Source organism: Onthophagus taurus, chromosome 1 (assembly GCF_036711975.1).
Source record: "Onthophagus taurus isolate NC chromosome 1, IU_Otau_3.0, whole genome shotgun sequence".
Classification (NCBI taxonomy): Eukaryota; Metazoa; Arthropoda; class Insecta; order Coleoptera; family Scarabaeidae; genus Onthophagus; species Onthophagus taurus.
This window is the reverse complement of record NC_091966.1, coordinates 36,435,897-36,456,311: the sequence shown is the minus strand read 5'-3', so window position 1 is coordinate 36,456,311 and position 20,415 is coordinate 36,435,897. Positions and strand designations below refer to the sequence as shown.

Here is a 20,415-nt window from a genome sequence, read left to right as displayed (position 1 = left end):
TACAGTAGGATGAAGGGATAGAAGTAGTTCTACGTGTGAAAGTGATACCATTACACTTCTCCACATTTATCCTGAGCTGATTACGTTCGCATCATTCCACCAAGATATCAAGATCCGACTGCGAAATATTTTAAGATCATCAGCATAAGCCCATACACGAGACTTATCTGTTTAATAAGTCGTTAATAAATATTACAAACAGTAGTGAACCCAAATTAGTGCCCTGTGGGACACCAGATTGTCCAATAAACTCCACCGAAGCAAAGCCATTATAAAATACATAATTGGCCCTCTTTGATAAACACGATGAAACAAGGCACAGAAGCCCAGGGGAAAAGCCAAACATACTGAGCTTCTGGAGGAGAAGATCGTGATGGATCGCATCAAACACCTTAGAAAAGTCACTACATCCACTTCTATCCAAGGATTTACATATTACTTCTGTAATTTTCTCCATAGATGATTCACTCATCAGATGGTCAACTACTTTAGCGAAGTTAGATATTATGCAAATGCGACGATAATCAATAATGCTGTTACGATTACGGCGCTTGAAAATAGGAATGATCCGTGATCGCTTCTAGATCTTAAGAAACTCGCCTGTTTTTAGACACAAGTTCATGATCACACAAAGTGAGGCAGCAAAAATTGCGCTACAATCACGAATAAAAAACGCTGGAAGGTTATCATCACCAGCTGTAAATTTGTTCGGCAACTTCTTAAGAACATCAAAAACCTGTTCCATTCGCACTACGCAGATTTCATCGTTCATTGCAACTTTACTATTACTTTTGTGAGGTTGCAATGGAACAATTTTGAAAAATTATTAATTTATTTTGCTATTTTCGTGAGTTTAAGAGTTTGAGTTTACTTATAAATCTGTTTAAAATGAATAATTATAACTATTAACAAAAAACTTTACTTTATTTACGATCCTATTTTAGAAATCATGCAAAAAACCGTTGGGACACTGACTTTTGGAACTGACTGTATATATTAAAATACTAATACATTATTCCAATATATCAGTACCTCATAATTGGACGGTGGACAAATATTTTATTGACCCCCTGTATCTTTCATTCTCTTGTATACTCAATTTTGTGAGCAACTGTACATGTATCTATCGTTAAATTTCAACCAAAAGGAATGTAGCATGTATCTCATATTGCATAACCAGAAATAAGAAAAAAAAATAAATAAATATTTACATTTCTCATAGATAAATGTAAATATTAATGTTTCAATATCAATAAGATAAACATTAAGAATTAAAATGATGACGGAGTTAAATGTTATAAAAAAGTCTTAGAACAATGGCTTAAAAACATGTTTTGTTAAACTGGCTCAATTAATTAAAGCGACCTCCCCTCTTGGTACTTGCAATGGACTTGTCCCGACAATATCGATTTTTTCGATGGAGTAAAAATTAACAACTTTTTCGAGGTAATTTCCATCACATAATTTTTTTTACGCCCATTTTTATTATAAATTTTTAATAGCCGTTTTTTACGTCCCAATTTAAATTTACCGCCTAATGAATTTAAATGTCAGTTTTTTTTAAATCCCAACGGTCGCCATGACAGTTGTTGTCCGTTGAGTTCCCGGCAAAATACTCGAAAGAAATACTCGTCCATTTCGAACGTTCAAACCACGTAATCGCGTCTAAAAATTACGTTAAAACATCGTGATTTTTTCGAAAAAAAATTTCGCTGTGTTATCACGAACGAAAAAGGTTTTTTTGTGGTAGAAAATTGCGCGCGAAATATCGTTTTTAGTCGACCGTGCCATGTGCAGCGAATCGATCGCTGGTCACGGTTAACTCCATGTTTTTAAACGACCAATCGTGTAACGGCGGGAAACACTCGTGACTCTAGGCAACCAATCGAGAGCGCGCGATTTGAAATCCCTCTCTGTCCTTTGTGGTGGACCTTCAAGTTTTGTATACATCGGTCGGGTGTACTGTGCTGTCAGTGAGAAATTAATTTTTATGATTGAATTTGATGAAAATTCATCCGGACAACGTAATACAACTCAAGAACAACGATTGGTAAGTACTAAATATAACGCACACAATCGCCAACACCTCGTTTTCTGTTATAAACACGTTAAAACCAAGTATTTATTTTTTAACCGAGGAGAACGTGTTCCGCTCATAATGGACTCGTCCATAATGTGCCCGATCCCGCTCTTTTGTATTAAAAACATCTTTAAGTATACTTAAACATTAATTATTTTTGATTTTATTTTTATTAATCGTTAAATTATAATTATTAATTATTCTTTAAATACTAAATTAATTTTAAAAAAAGTTCTTCGACAAAATTTTAATCGAAATTCAATTGTTTTAAACAAATTCTTTTTAACGACATCTTTTATCAACATCACTAAAATAATTTGACGTTGAAAGGTTATGTTTGTTGATAACTTAATTCAACTCGAAAATACACTCGGTGTTTTTGACAAGGCGGGAAATATTCTCTACTCCCTCAAGGTCACTTGGAAGTAAACATTGATACGTACTTGGAAACGAGTATCGAGTTAATAAAAGAACACGGCAGGTGTTTTAAATAATGAGAGCTTACTCTATATAACTTGTAAATAAAACAGGTTGTTTATTTAAAAAATACGAATCAAGTGGTATTTTGTGAACGTCTTTTAAAGTTAGGGGATTTTCAAAGCTTATTATTTAGAAACAAAATCGAGTTATACCGGTTATTTTTACCTAAAAATACATCAAATCCAGTTTTTTTTTAAGTTACAAACGTGTTAAACCGTTTAAGTCAACACCCTAAAATACAAAATCAAAATTCAATTGTATTCTTCGAAGAAAATAAAGAAAGGTTAGAGTCTAGGGGGTTACATTTTAGCATAATAAAAACCAGTCGAATTCTACCTGGGCTATTAAAACCTGAAACGACGTAACCATTAACTAATAACCATTTAAATCGTATCAACGATAGTTTCAAGTCATTAAATGCGTAACTGTATATAATTATAAAGTCGTACTACTATTAGCTTAGACCTGGTTAATGTTGTTGCGGGGGGGCGATCGTTATGTAGCGAAACTTACGGCAAAATGCAAAATCAAACCGGCCCGGCAGTACGTATACGTAGTAAGTAGTGAGAGGCGAAACGTTTGGATAGTGCTGTACTTTGCCGGCGCAGCTCGAACAGATGCCAGTTTTGTAAACCGGGTGTAGGAGAGAGAAAGGGGGGATTCATTAGGTTTGGGCGGGATGATGGTGTCGAAGAGATGCGGTGGAGAAAGGGGGACAGCGATCGCTCTCCCTCTTCTGTCAATGTACTATTAGTCGTTTTTAGAAGTGGGGTTCTTGCAAACTCTACTGAGTAGAGTAAGATTTTTTTTTGATTGATGATGTAACGCTACTTCTTTTGCTATATGCACTTTGTATTTAATTGAATTAATGAAATATAATAAATTAGTAATAAACATACCAAGCTAAACTAGGACACTAGTTTAGTCAATCATGTTATTCTACCAAAAATATTTAAATTAATTTATTTATTTACATGTGGAGGCAGCAATAGACAAACAAAACATCGTTATTACTAATTACTGATTCTTACCAACAATAAACATTATTACTAAAAAATAAAAATGCTGTACATGGTATTTCGGTGACTTGGGGAACAAGTTTAACCACATATACTGGAGTGAAAATGATGACGATTCATGTAAAAAAAATTTAGTAAAAGTTCTCAAATTTCTAAGATACAGGCCATCAAAGTTAGGAAATTTTAACACATTTTTCTAAATATTTTAAACATTATTTATAGTACAGCGCTAAAATTTGATACAGTATAAATCAATGTCACGTAAAATCGTTAGGTAATTTTGAGTTGGATCGGTCCGCGGGAACAATGCTATACAGGCTGTTCCTAAAATTTGTTTGCATCATAACCCTACATTTATTTTTGCAGTTTCTAATAGTCGATTTAGTTTAGCAATTTTTATCACTCTTAGATAATATTGATAAAAATCACTGTTTACCTGTTAAATGCAAAAATGTTGGGTTCCGATTTCAATACTAACACGAAAAAAAAGGAAACCAAGTTTTTTGAACATTTCCTTTAGTATTTTTTATTACTTGTCTTGTTATTTTATGTACTTTTTTTTATTATTCCTGTTAGTGTTATCGTTTTTTTGTTGATTTATAATTTATTGTTTTTAAATTCTTTTATTAAATCAACTAAAACAAATTAAAAATAGATTTAGCTAAATCTACACTTGGAAATGTTGTTACTCTTGTCGAGATACAACCGCTCCTTACCTTTAAACGGGACACCCAGTACAGGGCCTGTATTAGGGGTTGCAATCCCGGGATTTCAATTCCGCAAATCCCAGAATTCCGTACATATTTAAATCTTGAAAATTATCCCGGGAAATCGATTATAATTTCGGGATTTTCGGGGTTATGTTTATGTCACTAATTTACTATTTTTTGAAGAATAAGACTCGATCTATCGGTTGACACTGCAAGCACGCATTCGATATTACAAAATGACATAAAAAAGACCACGAAAAAGAAATTAAATTAATTTTAAATTGTCAGACTAGGAGTACACTGTTTGTTATGTTGGAGCGGTTCATATTATTAAAAAAATGCGCACGTAAAGCAATGGTTGACATAAAAGAGCCCTTTCTTGTAGATTCACAGTACGAACTTATTAAAGCGTTAGTAACCATATTGGAACCGGCAAATCTGACTGTAAAAGCCTTATTTTAGCGGTGTATTGCACTAGAAAAAGCGGATATAGCATTACAATTTATGATAAATGAGATAAAAGAACAAAATATGTTTGAAAATGCCTAAACAAAAACCTCAAAACCACCTGTCCAGTTAACTAAGAAAGTACTATTCAATACATTGATCCAGGAAATTGATATATTCAATAATGGCGGTAGTATGGATAAAAATCTTCAATTCGCTTTTGAATGTTTGAAAACTATTCCACATATTTCAACAAGTGTGGAATCGGAACGGTGCCTAGCCTGTATACAGGATGTTTCGGTGACTCGGGGAACAAATGTAACTACATGTATTAGAGTAAAAATGATGACAATTCCTATAAAAAACATTAGTAAAATTGCAAAGATACAGGCCATCAAAGTTAGGAAATTTTAACACATTAAGGCCTAGAGGTTTGGGAAAAAAATCCTAATCGGCAATGTGGACAAGAGAAATATCTGGAAATTATTTTGAAGTTCGTAATCTGACCACTAAGCGTAACTGCAATAAAGAAACATCAAATTCTCGCTATCTTACAATTAGAAAGTTATATGATGAGGTACAACTTTGACAACATCATTTGATAGCTTGGATAATACCGTATCACTTTTGTTTTCCGACATTTTTCATGTCTGTTATAATAAGGGAGGGGGAGGCCAATGCGTTTTCAAATGTTTACATTTCAATATCTCGTAGACCATTCAACCGATTTGAATATTTTTAGTCTTGTTTGAAAGAGCATTTTAAGCTCTTTTGAAAGATATTTTCAGTAAGACCGTTTAATTTAAAACAAATAAGCTAGAGGGCGTTATCTGCAGCGATTACATATTTTAGAAATTTTTGAAAAAAAGTTATTGGAACGATACTATTTTAGTGAAAACCGCATTTCGATATTCCATCCATTCTTGAATTATAGAAGAAAATGTCAAAGATTCGTATATCTTAATCGGATCAAGTTACCTTAGCAAACAAATAAGAGAGCACAAAAATGTTATTCCTTCACACTTTATCCAAGCTTAGAACTGGTTCAAAACTACTTTTGAGGCGTGTTAAAAGGCCAACGGATCAATGAAACATCAATAATGACAATAAAGCAAAATAAACCAAAACACTTTGAATGACTCAAATTTTAGCCAAAACTACCTCACTAATGTTCGAAATGCCTTCAATCAATCACGATGTATTTATTTAATCTACTTTTGACAGAAAAAAAAAACACTGCTTAAGTCACACAACGCACGTTTCTAGTGGCATTTCGTATTTTGTCATATTTTCCCTGGGTTTTGGTTTTTCTTGAAAAATCAGGTCTTTTAGCTACCCCATAGATAGGGAGGGGTGGAAGCAATGTGGGTTTTGCTCGAATCAATAACTTGCATATTATTAGACCACCTGCATTATTGAAAGATGCTTCATGCGTCTGGTATAGAATTTGTGATAAGACTTTTGCCCGAATCATATTTAACAGCCAATGATAATAGTTCAGTCTGTTATCATGATCAGTATCTGTTAAGGCCTAAATACATATTATTCTCTTGAGGTATCTTCTGGAGAATTGTTTTCGGGATTCCCAGATTATGTAGGATCGGATTGCGCACCAATGTGATTTAGAAATTCATAGAGTTGGTTGAATAAAAACACTTCAAGAGAAAAATATCTTTCCTTGTGATAATTACATTTTTTTATTAGCGGTTTTCACTGATATTTAGCAAATTTTATGGTGACTAAAGGTCTGTGAAGTAAATAGTACCGTTCCATTTAACTTTTTTTCAAAAATCACAAAAATATGTAATCGCTGCAGATAACTATAAATATAACCATATGCCAGTATAAATAAGAAAATGCATTAGCATCGCCCTCTCTCTCGGAATTTTATGTTTCTCTATGGCAGTTATGCCCCTTAGCGGTCGGATTACGAAGTTCAAAATAATTTCCAGCTATATCTCTTGGTCACTTTGGCTATAAGGATTTTTTTCCAAACCTCTAGGCTGCTCTGTACCCTTAATGGGACACCGGTATATAGCATTTAGACACCCACAGCATTTATTACAGGTGTCTCGCGTAACTAGTTCGTTCGAACATTTTTAGGTTCCATTAGTCGTATAGTTTTGAAATTTTTGTAGCATGGGTTATTCATTCGGAACTTTCGATCTAAAATATTTGCAAGATGGCCGCCACTTCCGGTCTACCAAAAGTACACCATAACTTCGTTATTTTAAATGGAATCCTATAGTTTCTATTACACCTTTTAATTGGACGTTTAAAAAATATGTTGACTTTCATTAAAGTTATTGGTACCTAGCGTTTTTCGTTTTCAAGTTACACTGTTGGAAATAATTCACGAGTACACCCTGTATATTCTAAACGCGTGAAGATAAATCCATAATTGCGGAGCATAAAGTTTACTGTAGACCTGTTTATACAGCGAGTTTCGAGTTTTTCTGTCGCGGCATTGTTGACTGATCCCCTCCCCCCCTCTAAGTGGAACATTCCGTCGATATGGAGACCGAAGTGGGTGGGAGATATCGGTCGTTTTTAGGTGTTTTTAGTGTGGTGTCAGTTTGTTGTCGTACTCTGTTCGCAATGGAAGGGCGATCGCGTTATTTAAGCGAGTTTGAGCGAGAATCTGTTGTGCGTATGCACAATGAGGGTGTGTCGTTCCGTGAAATTGCACGTCGCCTCGAGAGGTCATTATCGGCAGTGCAACGGGCATGGCGAGAATGGTCTGAGCTAGGACGTACGCGCCTTCAGCCGAGGCCGGGACGGCCTCGCGCGACTACAGCATGCGAGGATCGCGCCCTTGTCCTCAACTCTTTAGCGTCGTGTACGGCCTCCTCAAGCCAACTTGGAGCTGTTTGGCCAGCGGGAAGGGAAGGCGCACTCACTACGCGAACTATACGGCGGCGTTTGATGGACAGTGGACTGCGCGCGCGTCGTGCGGTACAGCGGATTCCACTGACACCCGAGCACCGCCGCATACGTCACGAGTGGGTCGACGCTAGGCATGAGTGGGTTGCCGAGTGGAGGGACATTTTGTTTTCCGGCGAAACAAGATTCGAATTGAACAATGAAGACACGCGAATTTTGGTTCGTCGGAGACGTGGTGAGCGTCTACTCGAGCAGCGCGTGCAAGAACGCCCTACCCACCGCCAACCGGGCATTATGGTATGGGGTGCGATTACACATGGTGGACGTACACGTCTGCTGCGTGTACAGCAGACGATGACGGGGCAACGATACGTAGATGAGGTGCTACGGCCCGTTGTGCTTCCCTACGTTCGGCGGCGCCGCCCACGTCTGCTATACATGCACGACGACACCCGACCGCACATCGTGCGTGTTGTACAGACATTTGTGGAAGAGCACCGTATACAAATGCTTCCATGGCCAGCTCGTTCTCCGGATCTGAATCCGATCGAACGTATTTGGAGCATGATTGGTCGGAGACTTCAACGTTATCGGGTTCCCCCGGCTAACGTTGAGGAGCTATGGAGACGAGTTAAGGCGGCATGGTTGGCCATCCCTCTCGCTACAATACAGCGACTTATCGACGCCATGCCACGTCGTGTAGCGATGGTACGCGCCGCTCACGGGGAATACTCTCGCCATTAATGCATCCCCTCCCAGCAAAGTTGCGGCACTCTCCATGTGAGGGTAAGTTACACTACTTTGGTACTACTTCCATACCAAATTTCATTGTGCTGGACACAGGCGTTCAGATTATACAAGGTGTGCTCGTCAATTATTTCCAACAGTGTATTATGTTAATAAATGTTAAAAGAAATAACGTAAATGTGAGTATTTATTAACACCCACAATATATTATTATTAAAAAGAGAGAATTTGAAATCAACTAAATTTAGTCGAGGTTCCTTCCGCGCGTGGCGCTGAAATTAATACTGCATCAACTTAACCTTATTAGTTCATATTGCTGCACTTCGATCGCAAGAAACCTCGGCGAATCATGCAAACAGGAACTATACGATTTAGTTTGATTAAGCAAAGGTCACCTGCCGCATTTTATTACCTTATCAAGCTAACACTTATTATCTACACGATACCTACCAAGAGTTATTTACTGGACAACATATCAAGTCATCAAAACTGATCTACACATATTGCAACGAAGCCTTAACCAGGCACACATTTATATTGTCAGCCCTAAATGTTGACGATGTCGCTTGTGGTCTTGGATACTTATTTAAGGTTACCTAAGAAATCTATTTGTACCAGTTAGGTTGAGTGGGTTTGGAATTGGAATCCAATTTTCAATGTTCAAACGATGTGTAGTACAACAGAATTACAAATGTACCTGCCAATAAAGATAAGATTCTGAATCTTTTCCAAATAGAAAGAAAACAAATAATTTGAATAAATAAAGTCGAAATAATACTAAATTTCTACTTGGGCTCTTAATATTGCATTAAAATACAAGTCTGTACAGTAAAAAGTCTCCATCAAGATTGCATTATGTCCTCCATCAAACAATCCATTAAGATTTCTTGACGATATAGGAAAATCTCCATGCAGTCCTTGTTAAATCAGCATCAAGTCTTTGAAGTCTGCAATAAAGTTTCTGATATAGATACATAAAGCCTACAATGACCCTACCAAATCTCTATCATACCTGAATCAAGTCCCCATTTAAACAGCTCCGTATAAGGTCTACATTATTTCTGCATCAAGTCCTCACTGTGATTCTATCAAGTCAAATCTATATAGTAAAAAGACTCCATCATATCCATCCCTATCAGGTCTGCATCAAACTTACATCTAATAATGTAACAAGACTTCCAAGATTTTATGAAATTTCCATGTAGCCTGTATTAAATCAGCATCAAGTCTTTGAAGTCTGCAACAAAACTTCTGAATTAGATCCATTGAGTGTACATCGACTCTACTCTAAATTTCTACTATGATATTATTATAGAAAAAGTCTCCATCAAGAATGTATCATATCTCTATCAGGTCTTCATCAAATCCACATCAAGCAATGCATTAAGTCGTTGTTAAAACAACATCAAGGATTGCAATAAAACTTCTGATTTAGATTCATTGAGCCGGCAGCGAGTCTACTTTAAATATCTATCTTGCCTGGAACAAGTCCGCATTGAAACAGCTCCGTATAAAGCCTACATTATCTTTGCATTTATCTCTCACTGTTAGTATCAAGTCAAGTCTGTACAGTAAAACGTCTTCATCAAGATTGCATTATGTCTCTAACAGGTATGCATCAAATCTACATATAGCAATGCATCAAGATTTCTTCTAGATTTAAGGAAACTTTCCTGCAGTCCTTATTAAATCAGCATCAACCTCTATCATGCCTATATCGAGACAACTCTGCATAAAGGCTCCATCAAATCTACATCGAGACAACTTCGTAGAAACTTTACATCATCTCTGCATAAAGTTTTTATCATGCTTCTAATAATTCAGACTTACTTCCCTCGCTAAATACTGACCTTTTGACTCCGACGATAATCTTCAAACCATCACGCTGCCGATACTACGCTTGATTTACATCTCGCAATTTTATGCATTGCGAGTCACCAAGATTTTATAAAATTTTAATACAATGTTTATTAAAATTGTATCAAGTCTGAAGTCTGCAATAAAACTTCTGATTTAGATCTATTATGTCTGTAGGGAGTCTACGTTAAATCTCTATCATGCAAGGATCAAGCATTCACTCATCTGCAAAAATTATTTTGCTCAAAAACTCCGAGCTCAACAAAATATGCTCCTAATCGACGTTGCTGATTTCTTTGTATTGTCTTTGTAACCTGCTGAAGAAGAATGAGGCTGATAATTTCAGCAATGATGTTGCTGATTTTCTGTTTCTAATAGTCCATGATGTATAACTGTATCAAATAAACTTAAATTCACTGAATTTTGCCAACGCAGACATAAATGTCAAAATATTTGTCAGTCTTGACAACCAAACCTGATTATAATAAAAATTGTTTTTAATGACTGTGTAATTATTTTAAACTATTAAAATAATGTATAGGTAGAACTCGATTAAACTCTCTGACATTTAATACTTAAAATAATTATTAGACCCACTCTGAAATTATATTAAAATTTTAAGTACAAGTTGTTAAAAATAATAATATATGTATTTTTGAATTAATATTATTTTCTTTATAGGATGTTGAGAAAATGTCCGCAGCAATGGACATGTACTTCAGTATGACCGATTCACTTTCCTTGCAAGAAATGTTAGACATTGATATAAAAACTGAAATAGACTCGTTAGTAGGCGGCCATAATGATCTTTCCGGATTCAATTTCTCCGATTTGCCCCCCTTAGAATTGGATGATCATAGCGATATTCGATGGTTTTGTAATAATTCGAACCATTCGACGTCAAGTATCGGCATCGGAACTGGAGCGGACACCGATCTGCCAATGGTAAATCCGAACGCTGTAATGCCAATCATTTCACTCTCGCAAAGTATTCGATCGCCGAGCCCGCAGCCGAAAGAGAGTCATTTAACATTTTCGCCGGCGAATATTAAATTGGCTTCCATGAAACCTGTAGAATCAACGGCTTCGCCAATTACAAATAGTCGATTTACTGTAAAGAAAGATTTAATGAAAAATTTGAACGACATTGAGGAGAAGAAGCCGGTGATCAAATCCATACCGATTATTAAAACGGTCACAAAACCGTTATTAACTTTTAAAAATACTATACAAAGACAAATGTCACCACCGGTTACGGTAACTCATATCAATCACATAACTAATGTAAGAACAATAACTCATCAAAGAAAACAAAATAATAACAACAATCATCGTGTTTACGATGACGAATTACGTTCGTACCCGAAACCTGCTTATAGTTATAGTTGTTTAATAGCTATGGCATTAAAAAATAGTCGAACGGGAAGTTTACCAGTATCTGAAATATACAATTTTATGTGCAAACATTTTCCGTATTTCAAGACTGCGCCGACGGGTTGGAAAAACTCCGTACGACATAATCTCTCATTGAATAAATGTTTCGAAAAAATCGAAAAACCCACGATAAACGGCTCACAAAGAAAAGGCTGTTTATGGGCTATGAATCCTACGAAAATTAGTAAAATGGACGAAGAAGTACAAAAGTGGTCGAGAAAAGACCCATCAGCGATCAGAAAGGCTATGATTTATCCGGATAATTTAGAAGCTTTAGAAAGGGGGGACTTAAAATTTTCCTGTACATATGATGAAGCCGATAACTTCGGGGATTCTTGCGGTAGCGCTGAAAGTGAGGAAGGATCCGATTCTGAAGCTGAAATGGAACAAACTATCGAAGATGTCGTCGATGTTGTTAGTACTAAGGAGGAAATTGTTGAAGAAGAAGATATGGGTGAAGATTATGATGTTGAGGTAAAGTATAAATATAAATAGTGATAAACAAATAATAACATACAAAGATAAATTTGTTATTTGATAACTAAGTAATTCATCGACAGAAATTTATCATTGAATTAAAAAAAAATTTTTTTTAATTAAGGCCGTTTGATCTTTAACAACTTCTTTGTCGTTCTCAAGATCAGATTCAGTTTTATGATAAGGTACTTCTTAGAGTGGAAACAAGTATTCACTCTTTAACCAGGCTTGAATTTTGTTATTAGTGCCATTGCATTATTTCACCACTCATTTAATGTTGATAACTTCAACACGAACCTTTTATCTATAAAAACGCTCTACCCTACCTGATTAGAAAAAAAATTTGAACGCTATCGGGGATTCATGGAATGGAGATATTCATAACTGCTTACCGACAAAAGATTGGAGCATAGCTTCAATTGAACCATCTTTTCTGATTGGATTGCTTCAAATTATGAAACCAAATCTGGTGAAATATGTCTGATTTTTGATATGCGCGTCTCTAGTGAGTTCCAGATCCTCAAACACTCGTTTTATGCATCGTTACGATAAGCTTACAATGACTTGTTGAGTCCTGAATTGCTCTTGAGGTTCTCTGGTAAGTTTTTGAATAACTTCGTTGCTTCTGGTGTATCTCAATCCCACAAGTCCATAATTTTTTGAGCTGTGCTTTGTGTCAACTTCTTGCTATCTCAAAATTTTTGTTAATTGTGTTCTGGTGAAAAAGAGATTTTTAAATTTTTATAAAATCATTTACTATTAAGCAAAATCTGATTTCAATGGAACTGATTTGGTACAGTTCAAGGTGAGGCTTCAGTTTCATATACATATATGAGGTAAAAGTCAATATCTTAGTTCGAAGAGGGCTTATCTTGTACTTTATTTAGGTTGCTGCTGCTCGTTTATTTTGGGCATCTTCGAAATATCACGCTTTTATTATTTCTGGTGTAATGTGGAGGGACATTTTGGATTTCTAGATTTCTAGACTATACAGTGCTGTATAGTTCTTTCAAAGTTGTTTGATTCTTGCCATTGACTTGCACAAGTGTTGATCCACAATAATAATTGAATTTGAAGTTTCGTGGTGCCAATGCAGTCTGGATAAGATTGAGGTTGCATTGTGTTGGGTATTCAGGCCTTTACCAGCATTATAATTTATGGTAAGCTGTTACGGGACCATAAATGTACACAAAATGTTGCAAGCGATGGCTGCACAGTAACGGAAATTAGTAAAATGATTTCATTTTTGACAGCCAAATCCAATGTCTTTATGGAAAGATGAAAAGCATGATTGTCTAGAGGTTCTCTTCGTTTTTTTTGATAAAGAATTCTACATAATTTACAAATTCGGCTTTTATTTACTTATATTTATTTAATAATTAATTTTCCAGAAACGTGGAAACAGAAAAAACATACAAGAAAAGAAAAAGAGGTGTTGACTTCGGAATTGACTGGAGTCATAGTGAGTATGGTTGCTCGTTTTTAAGCTGCGAATTATGCCTCGCAACGAATTCCTTTTATAATGTTTGTTGGTACCCTTAAGAAGTTGGTTTTGTTCATATTCCAAATCCACCCCTTAAAATGGATTCCGAAACAAAATTAAATCTGGATAAACACATTTGGTAAATACATGGTCATTCACATGGTTACTTCATCTCTCAAGCTTTTTCTCTATCATTTTCTCCAATACTTTCATATTAATACAATACTTCGTGATTAGATTATTTTGTCTCTTTTCTGTTTTTAAGGATTTCAATATTCGATAGAACAGTTTCTGGTTTTCTGCGCAACTCTTCTATTTTCTCTCCAAATGTTTTTTATTGTTCATTTTTAGCAGCAGTTGTCGTTTCCTTTACCTTCTTCCTTTCTCTTTTGTAATTGTTGTAACTTTCCTTCATACCATATTATTTTATGATTAGTTAGGAATCATAGCTCCTCCATACCTCCTTCTTTTATCATCACATGCTTTTTTATTTCTTCGGGCCTCCATTTATACTTTCTATTATCATTCTTCCAATTTATTCCACACACATCTGCCATACTCAATATCACATATTTTAAGCATTCCCTATGTTATCCTCTATGTTTTCACATCCCATATAAATTTTGTTAATCTCCACATTCCTATCCATTTCCGCTCGAATTCTTCTATTGTTTCTATATCTCTCAAGTTATACATTTTGATCATATGATTTATTTCTGTTTCTGTATGTGCTCTTGCGTTTGCATTGTTGTCTTTATTCTCTGGTCTTAAATACTACAAATTGGTCACCTCTACGTTTCCTTTCAATAGTTTATAGTTTCTGTTATGCCTTCAATATCATCTTCCAATTCCTTAAATTCAAGTGCCATTTCTTTCATTCACAGCATCTGCACATTCCATGCAACCAGCTTCCCAATTTCTGTGCATCATTGTCATGTCCTTTTCGATGCCGCTGTCGTTAACCTTACTCATATCTTGTTTTTCTACATAGTTCCATAATGTATTACTTACTTTTTGGACTCGCTCATCTATGGTGTCTCCTTTTGGTGTTGCAAAACGAATTTACTGCTGAAATAACTCTTGCTGGATGTCATTAATGGTTTATCCACAAATTTGCATAACACTAGAGATGATACAAACAAAATTGAAAGGATCTCCTATGTAGATCATGAAGCTACTAGTGATGAAAAAGACTTAACGAGTCTTAACTATCAGGAATACTGTCTGAGTTAGCTCTTAGATTACATTTGCCTACTGCAGTGTTAAAAATGCAATTTAAATCCTTTATATCACTGTGTTGCAAATTTATAACCAAAGAAAACCGTTGCAAGATAGGCATATTTTTCATTAGTTAATTCTAGTTCCTTCCCTCATTATAGGCGACCAAAGTGTTCATCTTTCTAAATTTAAGACGTTCTCCTGATGATGATGCATAAATATCGAAACCGGTAAAGCAGAATACTTCTAAATATCATCCTCAAAGTGCAAAAAAGAAATTTATGTTATTTCAATACACAAATAAGACTCTTGAAAGTGTAGACATAAATGCACATCGAAAGTTTTCGTCGCATTTGAATCGAGTTCTGCAACATATTCTATGTCGATAAATTTCTTTGTTATTAAAACCAAAATCATTTAAGACATAAATACCGATTTGAAATATTTTTTTAATTAATTTTTATTTAATTATTTAGGTAGCTGATTCATTGTATGAAGGTGTAGAAGTAGCAGATGAAGAAGAATATTTACGCGTTCAAATGGCGTTAGCGCAAAAAGAACTGCTTGAATATGGTAGGACGGTTAGTATAAAACGAAAACGGGCGGCGTACGTTATCTAAAAAGTGCTGAAAAAAAAGGACTGAAAGACGAGTGTTTTTTCTGCACGGGCTGAACTACTTATTCGAAAAATTTTGATGGTTTTTCCAAAAAACGATTAAATTCGAGTGCAGTTTGATATAGTTGTGGATTTTCTTTAATAATGTAACATTAACTTCTTAGTTTATTTGTGTATTTCTAATAATTTTCTTCCATTCGCGAAATTATTAGCGGAAAAATTGATTTTACTTAAAAAAATATATATATGAAGAGATGAACTATCAATGCTGTGTAGAAATGGTGATAAACGGACATGTATATATTATTTTCCTGCCCTTTGATATAATAATTGATAAAGTGTAAATGTCGAAGATTTGTAGGCTAATTAAAACAACGTTACAGTAAATTTTCACTTTAAGGTCGTGCATATCGTTGACTTTAACTCTGTGCATGATCGTTTTGTGTAGCTTATATATTTATTTAAACTAAAGAAAAAAAGAAATGAAAACAAAATGATTAAAAGATTAAAAGTTAGTTAGTAACAAATGTGTTGTAAATACTTTTTTTGTATTTGTAAAAGAAAATGTGGATTTAAGTGGCAATGTATGTGTTAATATTAACTAACGGTCACCTAACCAGTATTTCAGTAGGAAAAATCCTCGTTATTTTTTTGGTTTTTATAGTATTTTTCCTTGTATCGGAAGTTTCGTAAAAACCACACGGATTTGGATAGATTATTGTAATGTGCCTTTGCTCAATGTAAGGTTTCTTTTCCGATTTATATTAACATTTTATTTGTTTCTCGATCTAAATATAGTGGGACCACGCCAAAATTTTATATTCATTCTTCTTGAGGTTGTTTTAATTGCGAACGTCGTTTCTTACGAAACAATTTAAACAAAGGGACTGACAATTTGCTTTTTCGTTCTTATTTTATTTCTTAGTCTACAGTGCGTACTAATCTAAGAAAATCACAAAAATCTCTTGTGCTAATTTAACGAGACCCGTTTGTGTTCGCCGTTTATCGTGTAATAATGTATTCGAACTAACAATAAGTAGTGGTTTTCGTTTTAATTATTATTTACGTTTATTTGTTTTATTTTTAATTTTTTTTTCTTGTTAATTCGGCACAACAGATTTTTTACATTTAGAATAAATAATAATTTAGTTTTTAGGAAAGAAATGTGTATTGTACTTGTAACAGTTTAATAATTGCCCTTAACAATTAGCTTAGATTAATATTTTGTAATTTTGTAACTTACATTGTACTGTAAGTGAATGTACAAATTTTGTTTGTAAAACTAACGTATTTCAAATAAAAGTTGTGATTTTTTCGATACTTTTTATTCTTTTTTTAACTATAGGAAGAGATAGTATGTCTTTACTCTGCTATGGACCTACTTTTATAGGTCTTTCCACTGTATAACATTGTTACAAATTATTTATAATTAATAGATACACATTATTTTTAATTTTTCTGAAAACTAGGATAGAAAGGGCAATTAAGGAGGAAAAGGAGCGAAGTGCTAGACCTGCAGAAGAAGCTACCTGGAAGATCTTGCGTAGATAATTTATTCATGCTTAGACACCTAGTTGAGAAGATGCTGCCAAAAGGAAGGGAAATACATATTGCATATATAGATCTGAGAAAAGCGTTCGATATGGTCCTGCTTCAGAAATTATGGATTGCCCTGACAGATGCAGGCATCAACAGAACTACATTCATGCTGTGAAAGCGTTATAAGGTGACAGAGGTTCAGGTAGGAAAACTCACAACTGGTGCTTTCTCTCCTACAAAAGGTGTCAAAAAGAGATGCTGCCTCTCTCCCACAATATTCAAGATCTATATCCACTCAACCCTAAAACATTGGAAAACGAAATGCAACCCGATGAGAATATGGGTAGGAGACAGCCACAACATACACACAAGACGAAGAGGATATGAGGTATATGTTAAATAAACGAAGAATACAATAAATGGGGCTTGGAAATGAGCAAAGATAAGATCCAATATATGGAAAGTGGAGGATAAAACATGGCAACTTTGGCACAATAAAATATGTAGTCCAATGGGATAGTTATAATCGAAGACGGAAAGGACAATAAAGTTGTAATGAGGAATAAAGCGATAAAGGCAATGCATTCAATTCTGTGGAATAATAACATAACGATACAAACAAAGAAAAATATTTTTAGGACTATTATAGAACCATTAATGACGTGTGGGTGAGAGACAAAGACACAACTCGAAGACTGCTAACAGTAGACATAATGTTTTGGAGAAGATCCTGCGGCATAACCATGCTGGACCGAGTTGAAAATGAGGAAATAAGACGAAGACGGCACAAAACTCAATAATAAATGAAAAGCAACTAAAATGGTATGGACATCTACGCCGAATGAGTAAGGAAGGAATCCCACTTAAGGTTTGGAACTGGGTGCCAGCACGAAGAAATAAAAGAGGTAAATAAATTAAATTCGCTTATGTCAAACGCTGTCAAAAGCCATGAAGTTGATGCCCAGGAAGACTGCTGCTGTGCGTTTATTTTGTAAGTGTGCTGTTTCGATGTTGTTGAATAAGATTGAGAGAGGAAGGGAATACCCGAATTGGTATGTGGTACCATGTACCGTCCAAAATTGCTAACTCCCCGAGATAAACGAAGCATTAGAGAAGAAGTTATCGTAAATCCTGGGACACGTGCCCCAAAAATAGCACCAAGCCGGTTTTGTTCATATTCCAAATCCACCCCTTAAAATGGATGATGAAACAAAACTATCTTCAAAACTTCTTCTTCATCTCTCACGCTTTTTCTCTATCTTTTCTCCAATACTTTCATATTAATACAATACTTCGCGATTCCATTATTCAATACTTTGTACATTTTGTCTCTTTTCTGCTCTTAAAGATTTTAATATTCGATAGAATAGTTTCTGGTTTTCTACGCAACTCTTCTATTTTCTCTCCAAATGTTTCTTATTGTTAATTTTTGCAGCAGTTGTCGTTTTTATCTCTTCTGGCCTCCATGTCTACTTTCTATTATCATTCTTCCTATTTATTCCACACATCTGCCGTACACAATATCCCATATTTTAAGTATTCCCACTTATCCTCTATGTTTCCACATTCCAGATAAATTTTGTTAATCTCCACTTTCCTATGCATTTCTCGCTCGAATTTTTCTACTGTTTCTATAACTCTCTAGTTATACATTTTGATCGCATGATTTATTTATTACTGTCTTCTGTTTGTATTGTTCGCTGGCCTTAAATACTACAAATTGGTCACCTCTTTGTCATTGCTTTTGTTCCTTGCCTTTTTCCACTTAATATTAGTACGTTTCCTTTCGGTAGTTTATAGTTTCTGTTATTCCCATGATATCTACTAAACTCAACCAACTCCTTAAACTCAAGTGCCATTTATTTCTTTCACAGCATCTGCAACATTTCATACAATCAGCCTTTAAGTCCCTGTACCCTCTCTACCTACAGTTTTCGTTTGCCTATTGTATGGCAACTAAAGCAACTAAAATGGTATTATGGACATCTACACCGAATGAGTAACGAGGGAATCCCACTTAAGGTTTGGAACTCGGTGCCGTTCAAAATTACTAACTCCCCGAGATAAGCGAAGCATTAGAGAAGAAATTATCGCAAATCCTCGGACACGTGCCCCAAAAATAGCAGCAAGCTTTCAAAATCAAGTTAATAAAACTGTAAGTGCAGAAACTAGAGTACTTTTAAAGAAACACTACATTAGCGATGTGAATAGAAAGAAACGTATTGAATTTGCATAAATGCACAAAGAAATGAAGGATATGGATTTTTGGAAAAGGGTGATGTTTACAGGTGAGTCAAAATAGAACATTTTTGAATGTGATGGTAGGGATAAAATTTGGAGAAAAGACGGCACAGCGCTTATTAAAAAAAAATCTTCTACCAACAGTTAAGCCTTATGATAATATAATGGACAAATGGTAATATTTAAATATTTTAAAGGCCAATTTAAAACAAAATGCTATACAATTGGACCTTGGAAATAGTTGGATCTTCTAACAGGATCAAGACCAAAACATATAGCGCATGTAGTTCACGAATGGCTTTTATATAATGTGCCTAAGCAGCTGCATTCTCCACCACAGTCACCAGATATTAACCCCATAGAACACGTGTAGGATTATTTAGAAATAGCAATTACAAAACACAACATTGGTAGTAAGGAATCGTTAAAAGTTGCATTGCAAGCAGAATGGAGAAAAATTCCGATTTCTTATACTGAAAAGCTTGTGCAATCAATGCCGGGAGGATTGAAAGATGTACTAAAAGCGAATGCAGATTTCATCGTTTATTGCAACATTTGGAACTGTACGATTACTTTTGTGAGGTTGCAATGGAACAATTTTGAAGAATGATTAATTTATTTTGCTATTTTCTTGGGTTTAAGAGTTTTTTTACATATAAATCTGTTTAAACTGAATAATTATTACTATTAAAAAAAAGCTTTTTTTACAATCTTATTTTAGAAATCGTGCAAAAACCGTTGATGATGATTTTTGGGACTAACTGTACATATATAATTATGGACCTTCGGATTTAATTTTCTTGCGATATTTTTTCCTCTGTAAATACGTATATATTCGTCTTCGCTAATATCCGAGATAGACGTTTTGCGTGTTGGTGCTTTTAACTAAATTTTATAATAAAATATTTATTTTTTATAATAAACGACGTCAAAAATAATATAAACAATATAGCGCCATCTATTAAGAAATAGAAATAATAAATACATAGATAACTAAACTCTCTTTCTTTTATTACTTATTAATAACGCAATAATTAAAATATAATAATTAATTAATAAATCTAATTTTTTCTTACAACTTTAATTTAACTCAAACATTTAAATTAAATAAACTAATTGACTTATAAAAAATGCGCCATCTATAAAACCCGTTATTTTTGACATAACATTTTTACGTCAGATTT

The 20,415-nt window shown here is 34.6% G+C and overlaps 1 protein-coding gene and 1 long non-coding RNA gene across 4 annotated transcripts; one reads left to right on the top strand and one right to left on the bottom strand.

Moving 5' to 3' along the window:
• Positions 1–1,594: 1,594 nt before the first annotated feature.
• LOC111421051 (Forkhead box protein N4 jumeau) lies at positions 1,595–16,771 on the top strand. Of its 2 annotated transcripts, none has more exons than XM_023054166.2 (3): positions 1,595–2,050; positions 10,905–12,131; positions 15,312–16,771. In XM_023054166.2, exons 1-3 carry the CDS (start codon positions 1,991–1,993, stop codon positions 15,453–15,455), a joined length of 1,431 nt encoding a protein of 476 aa, XP_022909934.2. In that variant the 5' UTR covers positions 1,595–1,990; the 3' UTR covers positions 15,456–16,771. The 2 variants fall into 2 exon arrangements, with proteins under 2 accessions (XP_022909934.2, XP_022909935.2); XM_023054167.2 differs by lacking the exon at positions 1,595–2,050 and adding an exon at positions 7,320–8,405.
• Positions 9,118–10,685, bottom strand: LOC139432586 (uncharacterized). Of its 2 annotated transcripts, XR_011642327.1 has the most exons (3): positions 10,217–10,685; positions 9,379–10,154; positions 9,118–9,313 (listed from the first exon to the last, which is right to left on the bottom strand). It is a non-coding gene; the product is annotated as an uncharacterized lncRNA (long non-coding RNA). The 2 variants fall into 2 exon arrangements; XR_011642326.1 differs by having other exon boundaries at positions 9,379–10,685.
• Positions 16,772–20,415: the final 3,644 nt, after the last annotated feature.

Coding starts and splice junctions, on each gene's coding strand:
- LOC111421051 (XM_023054166.2), top strand. CDS start 1,991: ATGATTGAATTTGATGAAAATTCATCCGGACAACGTAATACAACTCAA. Junction 2,051..10,904: donor CAACTCAAGAACAACGATTG/GTAAGTACTAAA, acceptor TTTTCTTTATAG/GATGTTGAGAAAATGTCCGC. Junction 12,132..15,311: donor GTGAAGATTATGATGTTGAG/GTAAAGTATAAA, acceptor TTAATTATTTAG/GTAGCTGATTCATTGTATGA.